General features: G+C 37.5%; 1 protein-coding gene across 2 annotated transcripts in view; it reads right to left on the bottom strand.

Annotated features, from left to right (window-relative positions):
- ORC3 (origin recognition complex subunit 3) overlaps positions 1-19,581 on the bottom strand; it is a 72,498-nt gene that overhangs the window by 25,715 nt on the left and 27,202 nt on the right. For both annotated transcript variants that reach the window (XM_050788055.1, XM_050788056.1), the window contains exons 10-13: positions 18,473-18,606; positions 17,954-18,017; positions 4,981-5,097; positions 3,735-3,814 (exon numbers count right to left, since the gene is read on the bottom strand). In XM_050788055.1, coding sequence (XP_050644012.1) covers positions 3,735-3,814; positions 4,981-5,097; positions 17,954-18,017; positions 18,473-18,606 — 395 coding nt within the window. The remainder of the gene's footprint in view (positions 1-3,734; positions 3,815-4,980; positions 5,098-17,953; positions 18,018-18,472; positions 18,607-19,581) is intronic.

Genomic DNA, 19,581 nt, shown 5'->3' with positions numbered 1-19,581 from the left:
TATTTTCCAGGTTTCAACAGTTTTATTGGGAGGTTTTGTTTTCTGTGAAATACACTAGAGGTTGAGAAAGGGGACACATTCCCTTTACAAGATAAGGGTCTCCCACCACTAAAGAAAAGGCATGAGCCGTGACATACTGGGGTTTGAATCCACCTCCTTCTGCTTTGCCCACATTTCTTTTTTTTTTTCTCTTTCTTTTATATGTATATTTTTGAGACCCAGACTCAAAAATACACATTTTTTTTTATATGTATATTTTGTCACCCAGGCCCCAGTGAAGTGGTGCGATCTCAGCTCAAGGCAACCTTTGCCTCCCAGGCTCAAGTGATCCTCCCACTTCAGCCTCCGAGGACGGGACCACAGATGTGCACCACCATGCCAGGCTAATTTTTTTTTTTGTATTTTTGGCAGAGTGGGGGTTTCACCACGTTACCCAGGCTAGTCTCAAACTCCTGAGCTCAAGTGATCTGCCCACCTCGGCCTCCCAAAGTGTTGGGATTACAGTCATAAGCCACTGTGCCTGGCCTCTTCTTTCTCAACAATATCACAGAACACAAACATAAAGGCAAGAAATAAAAACAGCAAGATCAACCTCCAACAGGGCCACACCCAAGCCTTGTCCCACTCCCCAGGCTGGGTCAGACCTGGGAGGGGCTGGGGCAGCTACTCTGCAGTCCTCAGGCTGTAGGCTCAGAAGGGGTGGGACTAAATTAATAAATTAGAATAAACTGGGGGGAGGAATGCAACTCTGTGCTGGGAGGGCCCCTTCTCTCTAACACGCAAGAGAGTTGTTGGGGGAAGGTAGGAGGCCTCGCCAAAGGCCACTATGGTGGGGGTAAGAGCAGCGGGGGCAGAAGTCACCTTTTCTTCCATGTTCTTCCCAAACAAAGCAGAAGAATTAGGGGTAAAGGGATGTCTACAGCCATACTACTCTGAATGGGCTGGATATCATCTGATCTAAGATTATTTAAACGTGTCAGCTTCCACATACAGACTGAGTATCCCTATGTGAAATACTTGGGAACAGAAGCGTTCTGCATTTTGGATTTTTTCAGATTTTGGAATATTTGCTATATGTGCATAATGAGATTATCTTGAGAATTGGATGCATGTCTAAACACAAAATTCATTTATGTTTCAAATACATCTTGTACACATAGCTTGAAAGAAATTTCATACAATAATTTAAATAATTTTGTGCATGAAACAAGGTACACTGAATCATCAGAAAGCAAAGGTGTCACTATCTCGGCCAACTAGATGGACAATCAATCTGTAGTTGTTTGGTATCCCATCATTATTGACTCTTGAATTCATATGCAACCATTTTCTTACACTTATTCACATATAAGTACTTAACACTTAAAAAACAGGACACACCATTGGTACAGTGAAAAAATAATGTGTTCAGTGTAACTAAGTAATACCTGTATCAGTGTTAAACACCAGCAACAAATGATGGCAAGCTGAATAAACTGTGTGGTGTGCCTCTGTTTTGCTGCAACCCATTTCATGAGGTCAGATGTGGAATTTTCCACTTGTGGTATCACAAGTGCTCATAAAGTTTTGAAATTTGAAGTGTTTCAAATTTTAGAGGACTTTGATTTTCAGATTTTCAGATTAGAGATGCTCAATCTGTAAAAAGGATTTTTTCCTGAAAAATCATTTAAGCTGAATCTTATAAAAAATTTCAAGTAAGAAATTTAATTACATTATGTTTCTAATAGTACCTTACCAGTTATTCTTTCCAAAGCGTCATTCAGGGATCATTTTAGTCTTTTCTGTAATGAGTTAAATAAAGTTTCAAGACAGGTGATGAGAATGGTCTCGTTAAGTTTAGGTGATGCCTACTGAGTATGCCTTAACTAAAAAGTGTCCCCGACTTCTGGTCTACACCAAATCTGTACAAAGGAGAAAAGGCTGATTCAGCCCAGAGGTTCCCTGATTCCTTTCCTCTTTTCTAGGACCCAGACTCCTGCCTGTCCTTGCTGTAGGTATTATATTTGACCCGTAGTGCTTTTTACATTGCTTTGCTTTTGACTGCCCATGTTTCTGACCTCAGCTTAGCAAAATGAAATCTCACTTTCTATTTTTTGCTTCTGCTGTACTCAGATCTCCAAATCCGTATTTTAGATCTTAGCAAAGAATAGCAGAAGGTATAACAGCTTTGAAGTAAGACCTGGAGTAGAATCCTGGTTCCCTCAGCAGCTAGGTGGTCTCAGGCAAGTCACTTAATGCCTGTGTGTGTTTCAGATTCCTCAGGGGTAAAGTGTGACTAATAATATCTACCGTAAAGGTATATTAAGAGTTTTAGATTGGAAAATGTACTGAGAGTGCCTAACAAAGTGCCTTGCATACAGCAAGCCTTCAATAAGCAATGGTTACTGCTGTCACCATTACTACTGCCACTCATGTTTCCTTACCCTACTTTGGAACTGGCATTCTTGGTTCTTGACTGTACCCTAAGACAACTGGTGTTGGGAGGTTCAGAACAAAAAGAACAAGTTCCTCTTTGACAAAAGAATCTATGAATTTGGGAACATCTCACTGGAGAAGGAAGACAATTACTAATCACAAAGCTTAAAAGAGAAAACCCTGGAAGATTCAACTGGGTGTATAAGATAGGTATATTTACTTGAATAGAAAGCAAAATAAGTCTCAGAAATACTCTAGTTAACATAAGCTTATAAATACATAGAAATCTTATTGGGAATTTTTAGTTTCCTTATGGGTTAAAAAAATAAGAAAAAATAAATCTTATTGGGATTTTAAAAAATGAAATAAAACACAGCTTTTCAGAGGTAATCTAGTTTCCATGGGGAGATATTTTTCCAGATAGCATGAAATTCATTTTCTATCTTAAGCTGCACCTGCTAGATTACTAATATTTGTATTATGAAGTCTCTGGATTTAAAGTGCTTTCAGTGTGAATTTTCCTCCTACTGTGCCCATCTGTTCTTTTCTTGTGGGCCCAGAGGAAAGCAAGACTTAATAAATATTCAGTTTTCAGACTTCTTTAAAATATTTTTATATAAGCATTTACAACCTCTGAGGAAAATTATAAAACTGGCGAAACTTAGCTCACATTTGATTTCCCCTTATCACTATCCAAGTGTCATTATTTTTATGGAAGACTAAAAAGTAACTATACATATAAGAAGTGAAATCAAGTAATATAAATAATAACTTTAACACTAAGATATCTTATTTACTTGTATATTATTAGATAAATAATTTATGAATTAGCCAATGTTAAGGTGGGGGAAGGCACCAAGGCCACTGCCTACTCCTTGCTGTTCCTAATCAAGGTCAGCTGTGACCACTGGGTACATCTCACCCAGTGATGCTCTTCCTCCACTCAACCAGATTGGGGACATGGTGACCTCACTTTTCATGAATAACTTGTTTTTCCTGCCATGATGTCAAGTTGGCTGGATTCAAATGATCCATAGCTGAGCTCTCATAGGGTAGTGTCAGTATTTGACTAAACAATCATGGATTTTCCTTTAAAAACCACAAGCTCAAATGCAAGGTTAAACCAGCAAAGAAATGGAGAGTTGCTATATTAAAAACATCATAAGCTACATGGATAAATTCAAGATATATGCAATTATTCTTAGACACAACATGGCTATTTATGAAACTTTTTGGCAGGCAGGGTTCTAGAGGAAGGTGCTACTTACTGGCAGGCTTATAGCAGACAAAAACAGAAAAACAAGAAAAAACAAAACTACCTCAGCAGCTGCAAGACTGATGCATACTCCTCTGAATCCCATATGTTCTTTCCTAAACATGTGCAGTACAACTCTCTGATCTGTAAGTGAACAACACATTTGTGAGGAACCAAAAGCGTATACACACTACTAGTCTGGCAAAATCATTTCTGGTCAACACAAAAAAATTAATGTTATTAAAAGTCATTTTCTTTAGATAACAATAGACTTGGCATATATCTCATGGATCAGGCTTTATAAGAATGCAATTTACATAAAAGTAAAATGAGACTATACTGAGATTGGCTGATATCACTGGTCATTTTAAAAGAAGAAACCGATAAAGGAAAAATGAGGAAAAAAAGGCTCATTTAAGGCTCAATGGCAAAAATCACCTCATGAACAAGTCATTCAATTTTTTTTTTTTTTTTTTTTTTTTAAGACGGAGTCTACTCTGTCATCCAGGCTGGAGTGCAGTGATCTCAGCTCAATGCAATCTCCACCTCCCAGGTTCAAGCCATCCTCCTGCCTCAGCCTCCCTCGCAGCTGGGACTACAGGCGTGTGCCACCACACCGGGCTAATTTTTGTATTTTTAGTAGAGACAGGGTTTTACCATGTTGGCCAGGCTGGTCTTGAACTGCTGACCTCATGTGATCCACCTGCCTTGGCTTCTCAAAGTGCTCGGATTACAGGCATGAGTCACTGCACCCAGCCAACAAGTCATTCTTACATTCTGGTATTTGTTCTCCAAAGCTTTGAGCTAAGATGACCTAGGAATATAGAATTCCTCCGCTAAAATCTACTCTACAGATGGTTGATAGGTTTATGGTATGACATAAAGGCCAGCTGAGCATAATTTTTCAAGGAACAGAAGTACTGCTTCTCTTTTTATTCTGAGTATAGTGCAAGGTTAACTATCAAGCATTCTCAAACAAATTCCTTCTTCCATTAAGGAAAGAGAAACAGCTCTCTCAGTATAGGTGATAAGGAAGTATTAAAGAAGGAAAGTTCAAATGCCTTAGTACAAAAACATTGTATGGGAAGCAACACCACTGGGATTCATATGGCTGTTTCTAGCTGTGGCCATCTGAACAAAAAACAATTTCAATTACCAGTAATGTGTACAGCTGGAATGGATTTAGATTATGCTCTCATTGTAAAGATTGGCTTCATTTCATATTCTGATGCCTAAATGCTACAAAAACCAAAGCAAGAAAATACTAACATTCCTACTTCATAGATTCCAAATGAGGTGGCTTGGATTACCTGTCGACCTAGTGGATACTTGGGAAGAGAAGAGGTGAACTTATGAAGACATCTCAAAACCAGGAAGTAATTCATATGATAAACATGCAGGTTTTCTAGTAATAATTGTGTTTCCTCCTAAAAATCACAGAATATATTATTAATACATAAGTCAGCTGATAAAAGAGCATAATAATACAACCTACTTCATGGCTATATAAAATTTCTGGAAAACTGACAAGAAGATTCAAAACTACAAATTAATTTATGAAAATTTGAAATACATATAAAATCCAGAATACAGGCTGAGCATTTCCGATTTAGTATCAAGTCTGGTGATATTTTACACATGCTAGAATTGACACTGTATTTTAATCTCCTGGTATCTCTAGCATTCCCACAATACCTTGGGCCCCAAAATTACAAGTGTGTAAGAAAGCACCTTATTGGATGCTTGCCTGTGCCCATCACCTGCTGCGCACCACAGTGAGGGAAGGTGCTTTATCCTCCACTGTGCTAGCATCAGAAGAGTGAGATCACCAGACAGAATGGTACCAGCCTAATGAACTTGCTGAAGTTCTGCTTATGATGTATACTTTTCCTAAAGTACTGCTCAAGTGTGTTAGTGTGTTTGAAGGGGAAAATGAAAAGACTATGGCAGAAACACAAGTGATTCTGATGAGTCCCTGCCTCTTGCTGAGATCTCCAATACTGGTTTTATTTGCTTTACCAATTAAGAAAAAAAAAAAAAGAATAAAAAAATAAATAAATCTGAAGCCAACAAGCTTTATAATTTAGAATCTAGCAAGAATGATGACATGAGGGAGTAGGTCTTAAGAAATCTATGCAGGTGTGGTGGCTCACACCTGTAATCCCAGCACTTTGGAAGGCTGAGGCAGGAGGATAGCTCGAGTTTAGGAGTTTAAGACCTGGGTGAACAACATAGTGAGACCTCATTTGTATAAAAAAAAAAAACAACCCACAACCGAAAACTAGCCCTACTCTCCATATTAGAGATTTAGATACAGGAAAAGAAGAAAAGAAAAGAAATCCATGGATGATTAATCTCACAAAACAGTTTCAAAAGGTTTTGTTGGGGGGAGAGAGATGTTTTCTAGAGCCTCCTGAAATATGGAGGAGTTTAGAAATATTTTAGAAATAGTTTAGAAATATTTTAAAACATGATATCCTATGAAGTAATTTTCAGGCCTCAATTCCTTTTATAACTGCTTACTCTGTAACATTTTCTTAAAGGATTATCATCTGTGCCACGGTTTTCAATATCTTTCTCCTTTAAAAAGTCAAATAAAGGCTTTGCTGAGCTGTGTCTTTATTTCAGTAATATCTTGCAGATACCCATTATTTTTAGTGGTCAAACATTTAGAAAATAACTCAGATATCAATAAATTCAAGCAAATCTAACCTCTATAAAGCAATAAATATGATATATCTTCCTAAACACCAACTCACTTAGGAAATCAATTCCTTGGTCAACGATCTATGAGTCATTACCTGAAAGCACAGGGCAGATTAAATAAAAGTTTTTAGCACCTAAATGTTTTTCCCTCCCATTATTTGAGTTGATTGGTAATTTCAAAATCTGTCTCCTATCATAACAAAATCTATGGCTCCTATCATAACAAAAGTAGCCATAATCAAAAATTGTTTTAACCACCACTGGGAGGGTATACTTTAGTTCTAAACTTTAGTTCTTTAGTTTTTTACTGTGTGCCATGACATACAGATGGCATAAAGCCATTAATTGCCTTGATGTGTGCTTAAATAGCTTTTAAATAGGGGGAATATTTTGAAGAAAATGAACTCTATTACTGAATAATAATCATACTGCATGCTACTTGTGCTCCCTATTTTCTTTTGCCTTGAGGAATAGCTATGTGTACAAGTATCTGCGTGATGCAGTAGAAGTGAGTATCTTCGTTCCATTTACTTGGATAAGGAGAGAAAAGAAATACTTTACACACTATAGGGCAATACTGCATACTCAAAGAACATACCTGCCCTGGAATAAGTGTTCGATGAGGGATATAAACATGTTTTTCTCCTAGGTGGTCTTATTTCTTTCATACTTTTCACTGTGTGGTGCATCCCTGTGTTGAGTAGAGTTCTAGTGTTTAAAAACTGTTTTGTTTTGTTATAATCATTATTTTTATTTTAAAATAAAAATAAAAATTTTAAGATGAAGTCCCACTCTCTGCTCACTGCAACCTCCACCTCCCAGGTTCAAGCGATTCTCCTGCCTCAGCCTCCCGAGTAGCTGGGATTACAGGTGCCCACCACCACACCTGGCTAACATTTTGTATTTTTAGTAGAGATGAAGTTTTACCCTGTTGGCCATGCTGGTCTTGATCTCCTGACCTCAAGTGATCCACCCACCTCAGCCACCCAAAGTGCTGGGATTACAGGTGTGAGCCACCGTGACTGGCCTAGAAAATGTTTTGTATTGTATTGTTTTGTTTTGTTCCATACAACATGGCAGACTAGATCATCTGGCGCTCAACTGAGGAAATGGTGATTGGTTCCAACAATGGGGAAAGAAACTGGCTATGATGGACTTAACGAATGAGAGGTTTGCTGTACCTTTCTAAGGGATTTTTCAAGAGTAATTTTGACCATCCCAGATCTTCACCTTATGTGCTGACTTTAGAACCTAATCTCCACATAATAAAGGTTTCATTGTTATTTATATGTGTTTTTATCAATTGCAACAAAAAACATCACAAATGATTAGCATTTTCTTATAACCTGTCCTGTAAGTTCTCCATCTTACCTAGATACCTGCACATATGTAACTGCCTTTACTTATTCAAAACAGTAATTTTTTGTTTGCTTGTTTTGTGGAGATGAAGTCTTCTTCTGTTGCTCAGGCTGGAGTGCACTGGCGCGATCTCAGCTCACTGCAAACTCTGTCTCCCAGGCTCAAGCTGTTCTCCTGCCTCAGCCTCCTGAGTAGCTGGGATTACAGGTGTCTGCCACAATGCCCAGTTAATTTTTGTATTTTTAGCAGAGATGGGATTTCACCGTGTTGGCCAGGCTGGTCTCAAACTTCTAACCTCAAGTGATCTGCCCACCTTGGCCTTCCAAAATGTTGGGATTAGAGGCATGAGACACTGCACCCGGCCTTAAAACAATAATTCTTAATGTACTTGTGGACACTATTTTACAAACTCAAACCTGTAAAAGGTTTTGATATATGAGAAAATTTTTGGGCTGGGCGGGGTGGCTCACGCCTGTAATCCCAGCACTTTGGGAGGCCGAGATGGGTGGATCACCTGAGGTCAGGAGTTCAAGACCAGCCTGGCCAACCTGGAGAAACCCTGTCTGTACTAAAAATACAAAAATTAGCTGGGTGTGGTGGCAGGCACCTGTAATCCCAGCTACTTGGGAGGCTGAGGCAGGAGAATCACTTGAACCTGGGAGACGGAGGCTGTAGTGAGCCAAGATCGCACCATTGCACTCCAGCCTGGGAGACAGAGTGAGACTCGGTCTCAAAAAAAGAAAAATTCCATTGAATACATTACAGCAGCATCATACCATGTACATGTGAAAATAAAGCCTTTTGAAATATTAACCCTACTTTGCATTCATTAAATTTTTCCTCAGGCATTTTTTCTGTATACTAGTCATAGCTGTCACCATTTTGTTTCATAATTGTGTTTAGAATGATTCCTTTCTACAGAGATACACTTTGTCTAGGAATATGCAGTATTTACTAAAGAGATATGCTTTCTCTGTTCTTGAAGCATGAAGACTTCTTAGTCTTTACTCACTTTCGACAAAGGAACAGAAATATTTATCTGCTATAAGAAAAACAGGCTTGGCATAGTGGTTCACACCCATAATCCCAGCACTTTGGGAGGCCATAGCTGGGGGATCACTTGAGCCCACGAGTTCAAGACCAGCTTGATAGTGAGCAACAAAGCAAGAGACCCTGTCTCTACAAAAAAAAAAAAAAAAAAAAAAAAAAAATTTAAATGAGCTGGGCATGGTGGCATGTGCCTGTAGTCCCAGATACTCAGGAGGCTGAGGTAGGAAGACTGCTTGAGCCCAGAAGGTCAAGGTTGCAGCAAGCTATGATTGCACCACTGTACTCCAGCCTGGGTGACAGAGCGAAACTGTCTCAAAAAGAAAAAAGAAAAGAAAAGCAATACATAGCAGCCTCCTTGCTCTTCTTCAAATATGGCAGACATGCTCCAACCTCAGGTCCTTTCTACCTGCTTAGAATTCCCTTCCTTCAGATTCTTGAATGGCAAGCTCTGTGACTTCCTTTAGGTCTTTACTCAAAATTTACCCTCTCAGTCAGGTCCTTTTCTAAAATTTCGATTCCACTTCCAATGCACATGAACTTCATATCCCTCTTCTCTGCTTTATTGTTTTTACCTCAGCACTTATCACTAACAGATATTTTACTTATTTATCTTATTTATTGTCTGTCTCCCTGATACAATGAAAAAGGTAGAAGTTTTGGCTGTTTGGTTCACTCCTGTATTCTCAAAACCTAGATTAACACCTGGCACATAATAGGCACTAGAAAAATATTGGTTAAATGAAGAGTACATTAATGAATGAAGACCAAACACTCAGTCTCTCTTTTATTTATTTTTAATTTTTGAGACAGGATCTTGCTCTAGCGACCAGGCTGGAATGCAGTGGTGCGATCTTAGCTCACTGCAGCCTTTACCTCCCAGGGTCAAGTGATCCTCTTGTCTCAGCCTTCCAAGTAGCTGGGACTATATATAGGTCCACACCACCACACCTGGCTAATTTTTGTATTTTTTTTTTTTTTTGTAGAGATGGGGTCTCATTATGTTGCCCAGGCTGATCTGCTTGCCTTGGCCTCCCGAAGAGATGGGATTACAGGTGTGGGCCACCGTGCCCAGCCTCAGTCTCTTTTTTAAGTAAGAGCAACCATATTTTGTCTTGCTGGATGTGGTCTATATTTCCTGATTTTTCAAAAGTCTGAATTTGTAATGTAAAATTTCTCAATATGTAAATATTGGTTCCAACATTTTTTTTAAATGTATGTTTAAAAAACACATTTACATTAGACTGTGGGTTGCCTCTTAATATGCAATATACCCTCTTAAATTAGTAATCTCCAACCTCATCAATCCTGTCTGTTATTCATACAAAAATCATTCACTGATAGCATGTCTTTTGCAGTAACATGGATGGAGCTGGAGGCCAGTATCCTAAGTGAAAGAACTCAGAAACAGAAAATCAAATACCACATGTTCTCACTTATAAGTGAGAGCTAAATAATAGGTACACATGTATATACAGAGGGAAATAACAGACACTGTGGACTCCAAAAGGGGTAGGGTTGGGAGGGGTGAGGGCAGAGAAATTATTTATTAGGTACAATATTCACTATTCAGGTGATGGGCACACTAGAAGCCAAAACCTCACCGTCATACAATATGTAACAAACTTGCACCTGAAACCCCCTGAATCTATTTTTAAAAAATCATATATCATTGTTTACTTATACCACGGAGCCCCTATTATTATTTGAGCTAGCTGCTTTCTCTGGAGGAGAAGTCAATATATATGTAAAACTTATATAGGTAAAGAGAAAAAGGCTAGGCAGAATTACATTTGCCAGGCATTTATCTCTCTTCTGCTTCCATAGTACTTAACACTTTTGTCTCTAGAATTGTATGTATAGGGGTGAACAGTGACCTCAGATTATAAAATACAGTATGTAAAAATGACTATAAACTTCTGTAATTTCTTTTCAATCAATTCACTGATCATTAAAAACAGACTATTGAATTTTAGGATTAAGAGATATCAGCTGTCTAAGAACAAAGCATTTTCTCATTTATCATCTTGTTATAACTAAGCCTTATTTTTCTCATTAGAGAAAAATGCTGGCTGGCAGTGTTTTCCAGACTTGACTTAGCATATTACTGCCATCTAATAAGAATGCCAAACCACAGCTTTCTCCTAGTACTTATGTGGCAAAAGTGCTAGTCCTCTCATCTGTCTCTGCCTTTTGTTCTCCATATTCCTACCCCAGTAGTGTAGATCAAGAGAAGCACTTGACAAAGAGTTTGAATTTAAATGATTAATTCCTGACACACTAGGCTAATGCCTAGCTCATTTGATCAATTTGATAGACTGCAATTGTTTTCCTTTTTCCTCTACTTTTTCATTTATTATTTTTTTCTAAGAAATTTTCTTCCCCCTATCTGCCCCGTAGGTCTGACAAAAGAAACAGAAAGAGGTGGGGGCAAAGGTGAAAGGCATGTCTCCATCAAACTCATGAACTGATTTTGTGCCTTTTGATGAGACACCATCCATGATAAGCATACTAAACGGTGAAAAGAAGTCCTTACTCTACCATGAACTTGCTCTACGACCTCAGATATTTCACTTCCTTTCTCTTGGCTGCAGTTCTTCATTTGTGAAATGAGGGTGCTAAAGAAGTTCAAGGTGTATTTCCCACTCTGAAAGGATTTAAAATCTACTTGGGAAAATAGGTATAAAGACATGAAACATCAACAAGTAAGAATAATAAAACTTCAACTGTCACCTACATGGGAATGAATCTAAGCTTTCTACATAGTATGAAGATTTTCAGTATTTCATCAGCTGTACCAGGTCTTCTAATGTCCCTCCTTAGTAGGAAATTCCCAGTGAATTACCTACAAATGTACATTGTTTAGTCAGGTAACGTTTTAAATTTTAATTTATTTTAAGTTCTGGGATACATGCGCAGGATGTGCAGGTTTCTTACTTAGGTAAACATGTGCCATGGTGGTTTGCTGCACCTATCAACCCACCACCTAAGTATTAAGCCCCGCATGCATTAGCTATTTGTCCTGATGCTCTCCCTCTGACCTGCGTTCTCATTGTTCAGCTCCCACTTACAAATAAGAACATGTGGTGCTTGGTTTTCTTTTCCTATGTTAGTTTTAGTCAGCTAAATTTTCACATTTAAAAGTACACTTTTTAAAAAACCCATTACTAAGTTCATTAAATTCAAAGTTGACATATAGTTTTGAAGAAGTGGGGCCCTAATTTTGAGGGCGTAAAGGTTTTTGTTAACATCTTGCTTCTAGTCAGAAGATAACAGATTAATCACTTGTTTAGGTGGGAACTTAATAGATGAGTTCTAGCTTAAGAAAATGAGGTAATGGAGCAAACAATAACAAATGCTTCCTTCTAGGGAGGCAGTCTAATTTAGTAGTTCTTAAAGTGTGGTTTCCAGTTATAAAGATTGTAAATTTCTCTGGAATATACAATGAGGTCTATCTCTTAGACACTTGAATATAGAAAATGGGAACAAAATGGTAAACTCTAATGCCAGACATGTCTATACAACTATATAACATAAGAATATTATAAATATTACATATAGATTGTATATTATAATACATAAAAATGTATATACATCTTTACACACACTGAAATGTGTTCATATTGGCTAGGTGCGGTGGCTGACATCTGTAATCCTAGCACTTTGGGAGGCCCAGGCGAGCAGATCACCTGAGGTCAGGAGTTCAAGACCAGCCTGGCCAACATGGTGAAACTCTGTCTCTACTAAAAGTACAAAAATTAGCCGGGTGTGGTGACCCATGCCTCTAATCCCAGCTACGAGGATGGCTGAGGCAGGAGAATGGCTTGAATCCAGGAGGTGGAGGTTGTGGTGAGCTGAGATTGTGCCACTGCACTCTGGCCTGGGCGATAGAGTAAGACCCCCTCAAAAAAAAAAAACAAAAAAAAAATAGCTGGGCATGGTGGCTCACGCCTGTAATTCCAGCACTTTGTGGGGCCGAGGTGGGTGGATTACCTGAAGTCAGGAGTTTGAGACCAGCCTGGCCAACATGGTGAAACCTCGTCTCTACTAAAAATACAATAAATTAGCTGGATGTGGTGGTAGGCACCTGTAACCCCAGCTACCTGGGAGGCTGAGGCAGGAGAATTGCTTGAACCTGGGAGGTAGAGGTTGCAGTGAGCCGAGATTGCACCGTTACACTCCAGCCTGGGCAACAAGAATGAAACTCCACCTCAAAAAAATAAAAAATAAACATAAATAAAATGTGTTCATATTGATCTTAATTTTTATGAGTGAAAAATATATAACAATATTTATTATTTTTATTTATAAAAGTTTTATCGTTATATGTTTTCAAATCATTTTTATTTGCTGAACAAACTTTGATTATCACTAACACTATGAAAAAAATCATACTAGGAATTATTATCCTACTTTTTTTTTTGGAGACAGAATCTTGCTGTGTTGCCTAGGCAGGAGTGCAGTGGCGCAATCTCAGCTCACTGCAACCTCTGCCTCCCTGGTTCAAGGGATTCTAGTGTCTCAGCCTCCCAAGTAGCTGGGATAACAAGCACATACCACCACACTTGGATAATTTTTTGTATTTTTAGTAGAGAAGGGGTTTTGCTATGCTGTCCAGGCTGGTATCAAACTCCTGGACTCAAGTGATCTGCCCGCCTCAACCTCCGAAAGTGCTGAGATTACAGGCATGGGCCACCACACCCAGCCTATTATCCTACTTTCTATATAAGAAAATTGAGGCTTAAATAGTTCCCATTCACAATTACTACAAAGAGAATAAAATAGCTAGGAATACAACTTGCAAGGGATATGAAGGACCTCTTCAAGGAGGACTATAAACCACTGCTCAACGAAATAAAAGAGGACACAAACAAATGGAAGAACATTCCATGCTCATGGATAGGAAGAATCAATATCATGAAAATGGCCATACTGCCCAAGGTAATTTATAGATTCAATGCCATCCCCATCAAGCTACCAATGACTTTCTTCATAGAATTGGAAAAAACTACTTTAAAGTTCATATGGAACCAAAAAAGAGCCCACATTGCCAAGACAATCCTATGCAAAAAGAACAAAGCTGGAGGCATCACGCTACCTGACTTCAAACTATACTACAAGGCTACAGTAACCAAAACAGCATGGTACTGGTACCAAAACAGATATATAGACCAATGGAACAGAACAAAGGCCTCAGAAATAACACCACACATCTACAACCATCTGATCTTTGACAAACCTGACAAAAACAAGCAATGGAGAAAGGATTCCCTATTTAATAAATGGTGCTGGGAAAACTGGGTAGCCATATGTAGAAAGCTGAAACTGGATCCCTTCCTTAACCTTATACAAACATTAATTCAAGATGGATTAAAGACTTAAATGTAAGACCTAAAACCATAAAAACCTGAGAAGAAAACCTAGGCGATACTAAGACATAGGCCTGGGCAAACACTTCATGACTAAAACACCAAAAGCAATGGCAACAAAAGCCAAAATTGACAAATGGGATCTAATTAAACTAAAGAACTTCTGCACAGCAAAATAAACTGTCATCAGAGTAAGCAGGCAACCTACAGAATGGGAGAAAATGTTTGCAATCTACCCATCTGACAAAGCGCTAATATCCAGAATCTACGAAGAACTTAAATTTACAAGAAAAAAACAACCCCATCAAAAAGTGGGCAAAGGATATGAACAGACACTTCTCTAAAGTAGACATCTATGCAGCCAACAGACATATGAAAAAATGCTTATCATCAGTGGTCATCAGAGAATGCAAATCAAAACCACAATGAGATACCATCTCACACCAGTCAGAATGGCGATCATTAAAAAGTCAGGAAACAACAGATGCTGGAGAGGATGTGGAGAAATAGGAAAGCTTTTACACTGTTGGTAGGAGTGTAAATTAGTTCAAACATTGTGGAAGACAGTGTGGCGATTCCTCAAGGATCTAGAACTAGAAATACCATTTGACCTAGCAATCCCATTACTCGTTATATACCCAAAGGATTATAAATCATACTACTATAAAGACACGCACACGTATGTTTATTGCAGCACTATTCACAACAGCAAAGACTTGAACCAACCCAAATGTCCATCAATGATAGACTGGATTAAGAAAATGTGGCACATATACACCATGGAATACTATGCAGCTATAAAAAAGGATGAGTTCATGTCCCTTGGATGAAGCTGGAAACCATCATTCTCAGCAAACTATCACAAGGACAGAAAACCACATACCACATGTTCTCACTCACAGGTGGGAATTGAACAATGAGAACACATGAACACAGGGCAGGGAACATCACACACCGGGGCCTTTTGGTGGGTGTTGGGGGAAGGATAGCATTAGGAGAAATACCTAATGTAATGATGAGCTGATCGGTGCAGCAAACCAACATGGCACACGTATACCTACGTAACAAACCTGCACGTTGTGCATATGTACCCTAGAACTTAAAGTATAATAAGAAAAAAAAGAAAGAAAATTGAGGCTTAAATAAGGTAAGTGATTTTCTTAAATATAGATAGCTAATGAGTAACTGCAGTTCAAATATAAAATTTCTTATATTTTGTAGTACCACATTATTGACTGTCATGTATTTTTATGAAACTATAAAAAGAGAAGCATTATTATGAGAATATTCAAAGATACTTTTTCTCTCAACTAAAAAATTAATAGACAAATTATTATTATTATTTTTTAAACAGTCTTGCTCTGTTGCCCAGGCTAGGGTATGATCTCAGCTCACTGTAAACTCCACCTCCCAGGTTCAAGTGATTCTCCTGCCTCAGCCTCTGGAGTAGCTCAGATTATAGGTGTGTACCACTATGCCCAGCTAATTTTTGTATTTTTAGAAGAGACGGGGTTTCACCATAGTGGCCAGGCTGGTCTTGAACTCCTAACTTCAAGTGATCTTTCCATCTCAGATTTCCAAAATGCTGGGATTACAGGAGTGAGCCACCGTGCCCAGCCTAAAATATTCATTTTTTTCTTAGACATTTTCTGTCTTTTGATTTCAGCAGGTAGCCTGTGGGTAACTTTTTCAGGGTAAGGGTACAAATCTCTGTGCTTCTTCATATTTCTCACTGTATAAGTCTCAAGAAAACATGCCCTTAAATGACAAAGTATGTAATTTGAAAATGAATACACCAAAGATCATAACAAGCAAAACTGACAGTCTGACAGTGCAATAAGAACAAGGATAGCATAAATAAATGCTAAGAAAATATGCAAAAAGTCACTGAAAAGCAGACATAAATGTCAGGCTTTTTTTTTTTTTTTTTTTTTTTTTTTTTTAAAAGACAGAGTCTTGCTCTGTCACCCAGGCTGGAGTGCAGTGGTGCAATCTCGGTTCACCACAGCCTCCGCCTCCCAGGTTCAAGCGATTCTCCTGCCTCAGCCTCCTGAGTAGCTGAGACGACAGGCACACGTCACCACACCCAGCTAATTTTTGTATTTTTAGTAGAGATGGGGTTTCACTATATTGGCCAGACTGGTCTTGAACTCCTCACCTCAAGTGATCCACCCACCCAGGCCTCATCGAGTGCTGGGATGACAGGCATGAGCCACCGTGCCTGACCAATGTCAGGCAATTTCTGTAATACACTAGCCTAGACATTCTCTCCCTCTGTCATTTCAATGGTTAAAGGTACTCTTAAAAAATCTATTCCTGGCTTCTGAAATACACTCTGACAGAAAGTTCTAGCAGGAAATGGACTTGGCAACTAGCTGACTCAGCAGAGAGCTAATCTAGCCAATCTTCAAAGACTCAATAAACAGGCACACATTCTTTCTCACTAGTTCTTAAACTTCCTCCCAGCAAAACAACCTGCATGGGGGTCTGAGAACCTCCTATACTGCTCTGAAGGCATTACAGAGATTACTAAAATGATTATTGAGCCCAATCTAGAAGTGATTTTATATTACGGCCCAGTGTGGATTCTACATTAGAAATAATGTTTAATAAAAGGTTTAATAAAAGCCATTCTGAATATTTTTTGAGCATTTATAATGGGCATAAATTACCAATGGAGGTAAACACATGCCCTATAGAATCTAACATTTTTTAAAACACATTTAAAATTTTTTAAATTGACATATAATTGTACATGTATAAGATCTAACATTCTCTTGTTCAAAATCTGAAAATCGTATGTATTACCAAAACTCATCTTTAGCACTATGGCTTACCTTCAATCTCATGTTACTATCATTACAATATTCTAACAACTTTTTCCTAAAAAAGTCATGAGGAGTATGAAAATAAATGTGACATTATGTGTTTCTAAATGCTCATCGATAAGAGACATGTTCTTTAAAAAGGTACATTAATTCAATAGACTACTATGCCACTCTTCAGTACTAATATGGAATGGTTTCCAAAATTCAGTACAAAATAAAACAAGGTACAGAATATTGTAAGCAGCAGCCAACTGCCAAAACATAATTACTTGTATGTGTGGAGACTACATCTAGAATGAAACATAAGAAACCAGTAACACTGGCTGTATCCAGGGAAGGGACATGGGTAGTTGAAAGACAAGAAGTGAAAGGAAGCCTTTCACTGTATATTATCTTTACCTTTTGAATTATGTATATATCCAAGTATTATTTATTCAACAAAGAAAAAAAGCCCTCCTTTTGATATTCCCTATGTTGTACAGCTAACTGATAATTTTCTAAGCTCATTACTTCTTTCCTAGCGTTACAATATCAATATATAATATTTCTTCAAATCAAATCAATACCCATTTAGCAGTAGACGCCTAAGCTGTCTGGCTTCTAAACGCTTTTATTTATCACAGCCTTTAAAAAGAACATTAAAATGAAATTGCTGGCAGATTCCAAAACTGTTAGGTGGAAAAAGATTCACATAGCAGATCTCTATAGATCTAAAGGTGCTTTCAAAATAGGCCACAAGAGAAACTTGGTGTTTCAGTTAATATTTTTTCTTGATTAAAAAAAGCCTCATCTTTTAGAGCTAAGGTTTCACGTCATCTTTAAAACTCACATTCCTAATTGACTATCAAGACCCAGTACTTCAATGTATAAATATTAAGATGCACAAATATGTTTTATTAACTCAATAAATGTTACGTGCATATTCTTTATGAAAGGAAAAAGAGAATGAAACTGAAACACATTCACGTTCCTACCTTCAAACATCTCTCATTGGTCAAGAGCGCAACTTGCTTTTCTGAAGTTTGTTTTTCCACATACCTAGAATTTTTACCATTCCATACACAAAAAGAGAAAATTAAAGATTCAACATATTTAAATAGCATATTGGGGATAAGAACTACCAAGATTGGCAGCCACATTTTTTTCATTTCTTCACAAAAATAAATTCAGTATGACATTTATGGTTTAATGGTAATTTTAAACTCCTTAAATCAGCTGGACTTCATAGTCTATAAACATTTAAAAAGGCCATAAATCCCAGGAATAGGAAACGTTATTTCTAAAAAGTAACTCTGGAGAACTTGCAAATTATGTCCCTTTGTAAAAATACTTTTCTTTTTGCCAAATTTTCAAATCCAACAAGGATATCCCACACTTAAAAACAGAATAGGTTACTATTCCTCCCCCAACTTCAGAAAAAACTGGATCTGAGATCTCTTATTTAGTCCCAAATTCTAGTATAATATGTGTTAAATATGTACTTCTCTTTTTACCTCCTAAAAGATGGAAGACGTCGGATATTTTCACATTGATTATTTGATAAAAAATTTATTCTTCTTTTGGCTTCTGGAAGATTACAGCACAGGACACTTAAGGGCTGGGAATAGAAATGCTCTAACAGAGAAAGCTGAAAGACATGTGAAGATTAAACATTTATTATATTTTGGCACTAAATCTATTGTGCTATGTCTGCTCAATTTTAAGGATTTTTTTTTTTAAAGAGCCAAAGTATTTATGGCACTAATATATTTAATAATGTCACAATAATACTACAAACAACATAAAAATGGCTATATAACTCTCATATTTTAAGGTTCCAATTTTGGGAAGAAGATCAGAAAATGGTAATCTTTGAAATACAAACTAAGGTAAACTAATATAAATGGATAGATTAACTATCTGCAAAAGCAACACATAATAATTATAAATGTGGTGTGGACCAAACTGAGGTTTAACTTAAGGGTCTAATAGATACCCCGATACTCATAAGAAAATGCCAATCTAAAATCAGTGTAAAAACTGGTCTGTTACAAAAAAAAAAAAAAAAAATGCTACAATGGTAGGAGTTGTGCCTATGGATTAAAGTGAATAATGAAAATTTACCTTTTCAAATTCATTTTTTTTCCCATGGAGGAAAACATGGTGTACTATCTGGTAGATATAAGTATTTTAATAATAGAATGCTGTGGGCTCTATGGTAGAAGGGAAGACAATTTTCCAGATTCTAACATTCAGTTTGCTTAGAATCAACATAATGAACATTTGGATACTCTTGTATACATTTGGATAGTCTTGAGTTTTACACCTAGAAACTGGTATAACTCACAAGACTATGCAAATGTTCATTATATTGATTCTAAGCAAACTTTGCTTGACCAGTTTGGTATTTTCGGGTACCTTGATACTGGTTGCTCCTCATCACAAATTAATAAATTAGCATGTTAGGTTACATATCCATCTTAAGGTATTTGTTTGGGATGAATCAATAATCTTTGGCTTGATCCTTCCTGAGGGAACTGATAATGAATTTCTGAGTTTATAATACTGAGGACAAGATACCCAAGGCTAGAGGAAATCTTCCAAAATAGTCCATTCTCTAAGG

Source organism: Macaca thibetana, chromosome 4 (assembly GCF_024542745.1).
Source record: "Macaca thibetana thibetana isolate TM-01 chromosome 4, ASM2454274v1, whole genome shotgun sequence".
NCBI lineage: Eukaryota > Metazoa > Chordata > Mammalia > Primates > Cercopithecidae > Macaca > Macaca thibetana.
The sequence above is the reverse complement of the archived record's forward strand: the minus strand, read 5'-3'. Positions and strand labels throughout refer to the sequence as shown.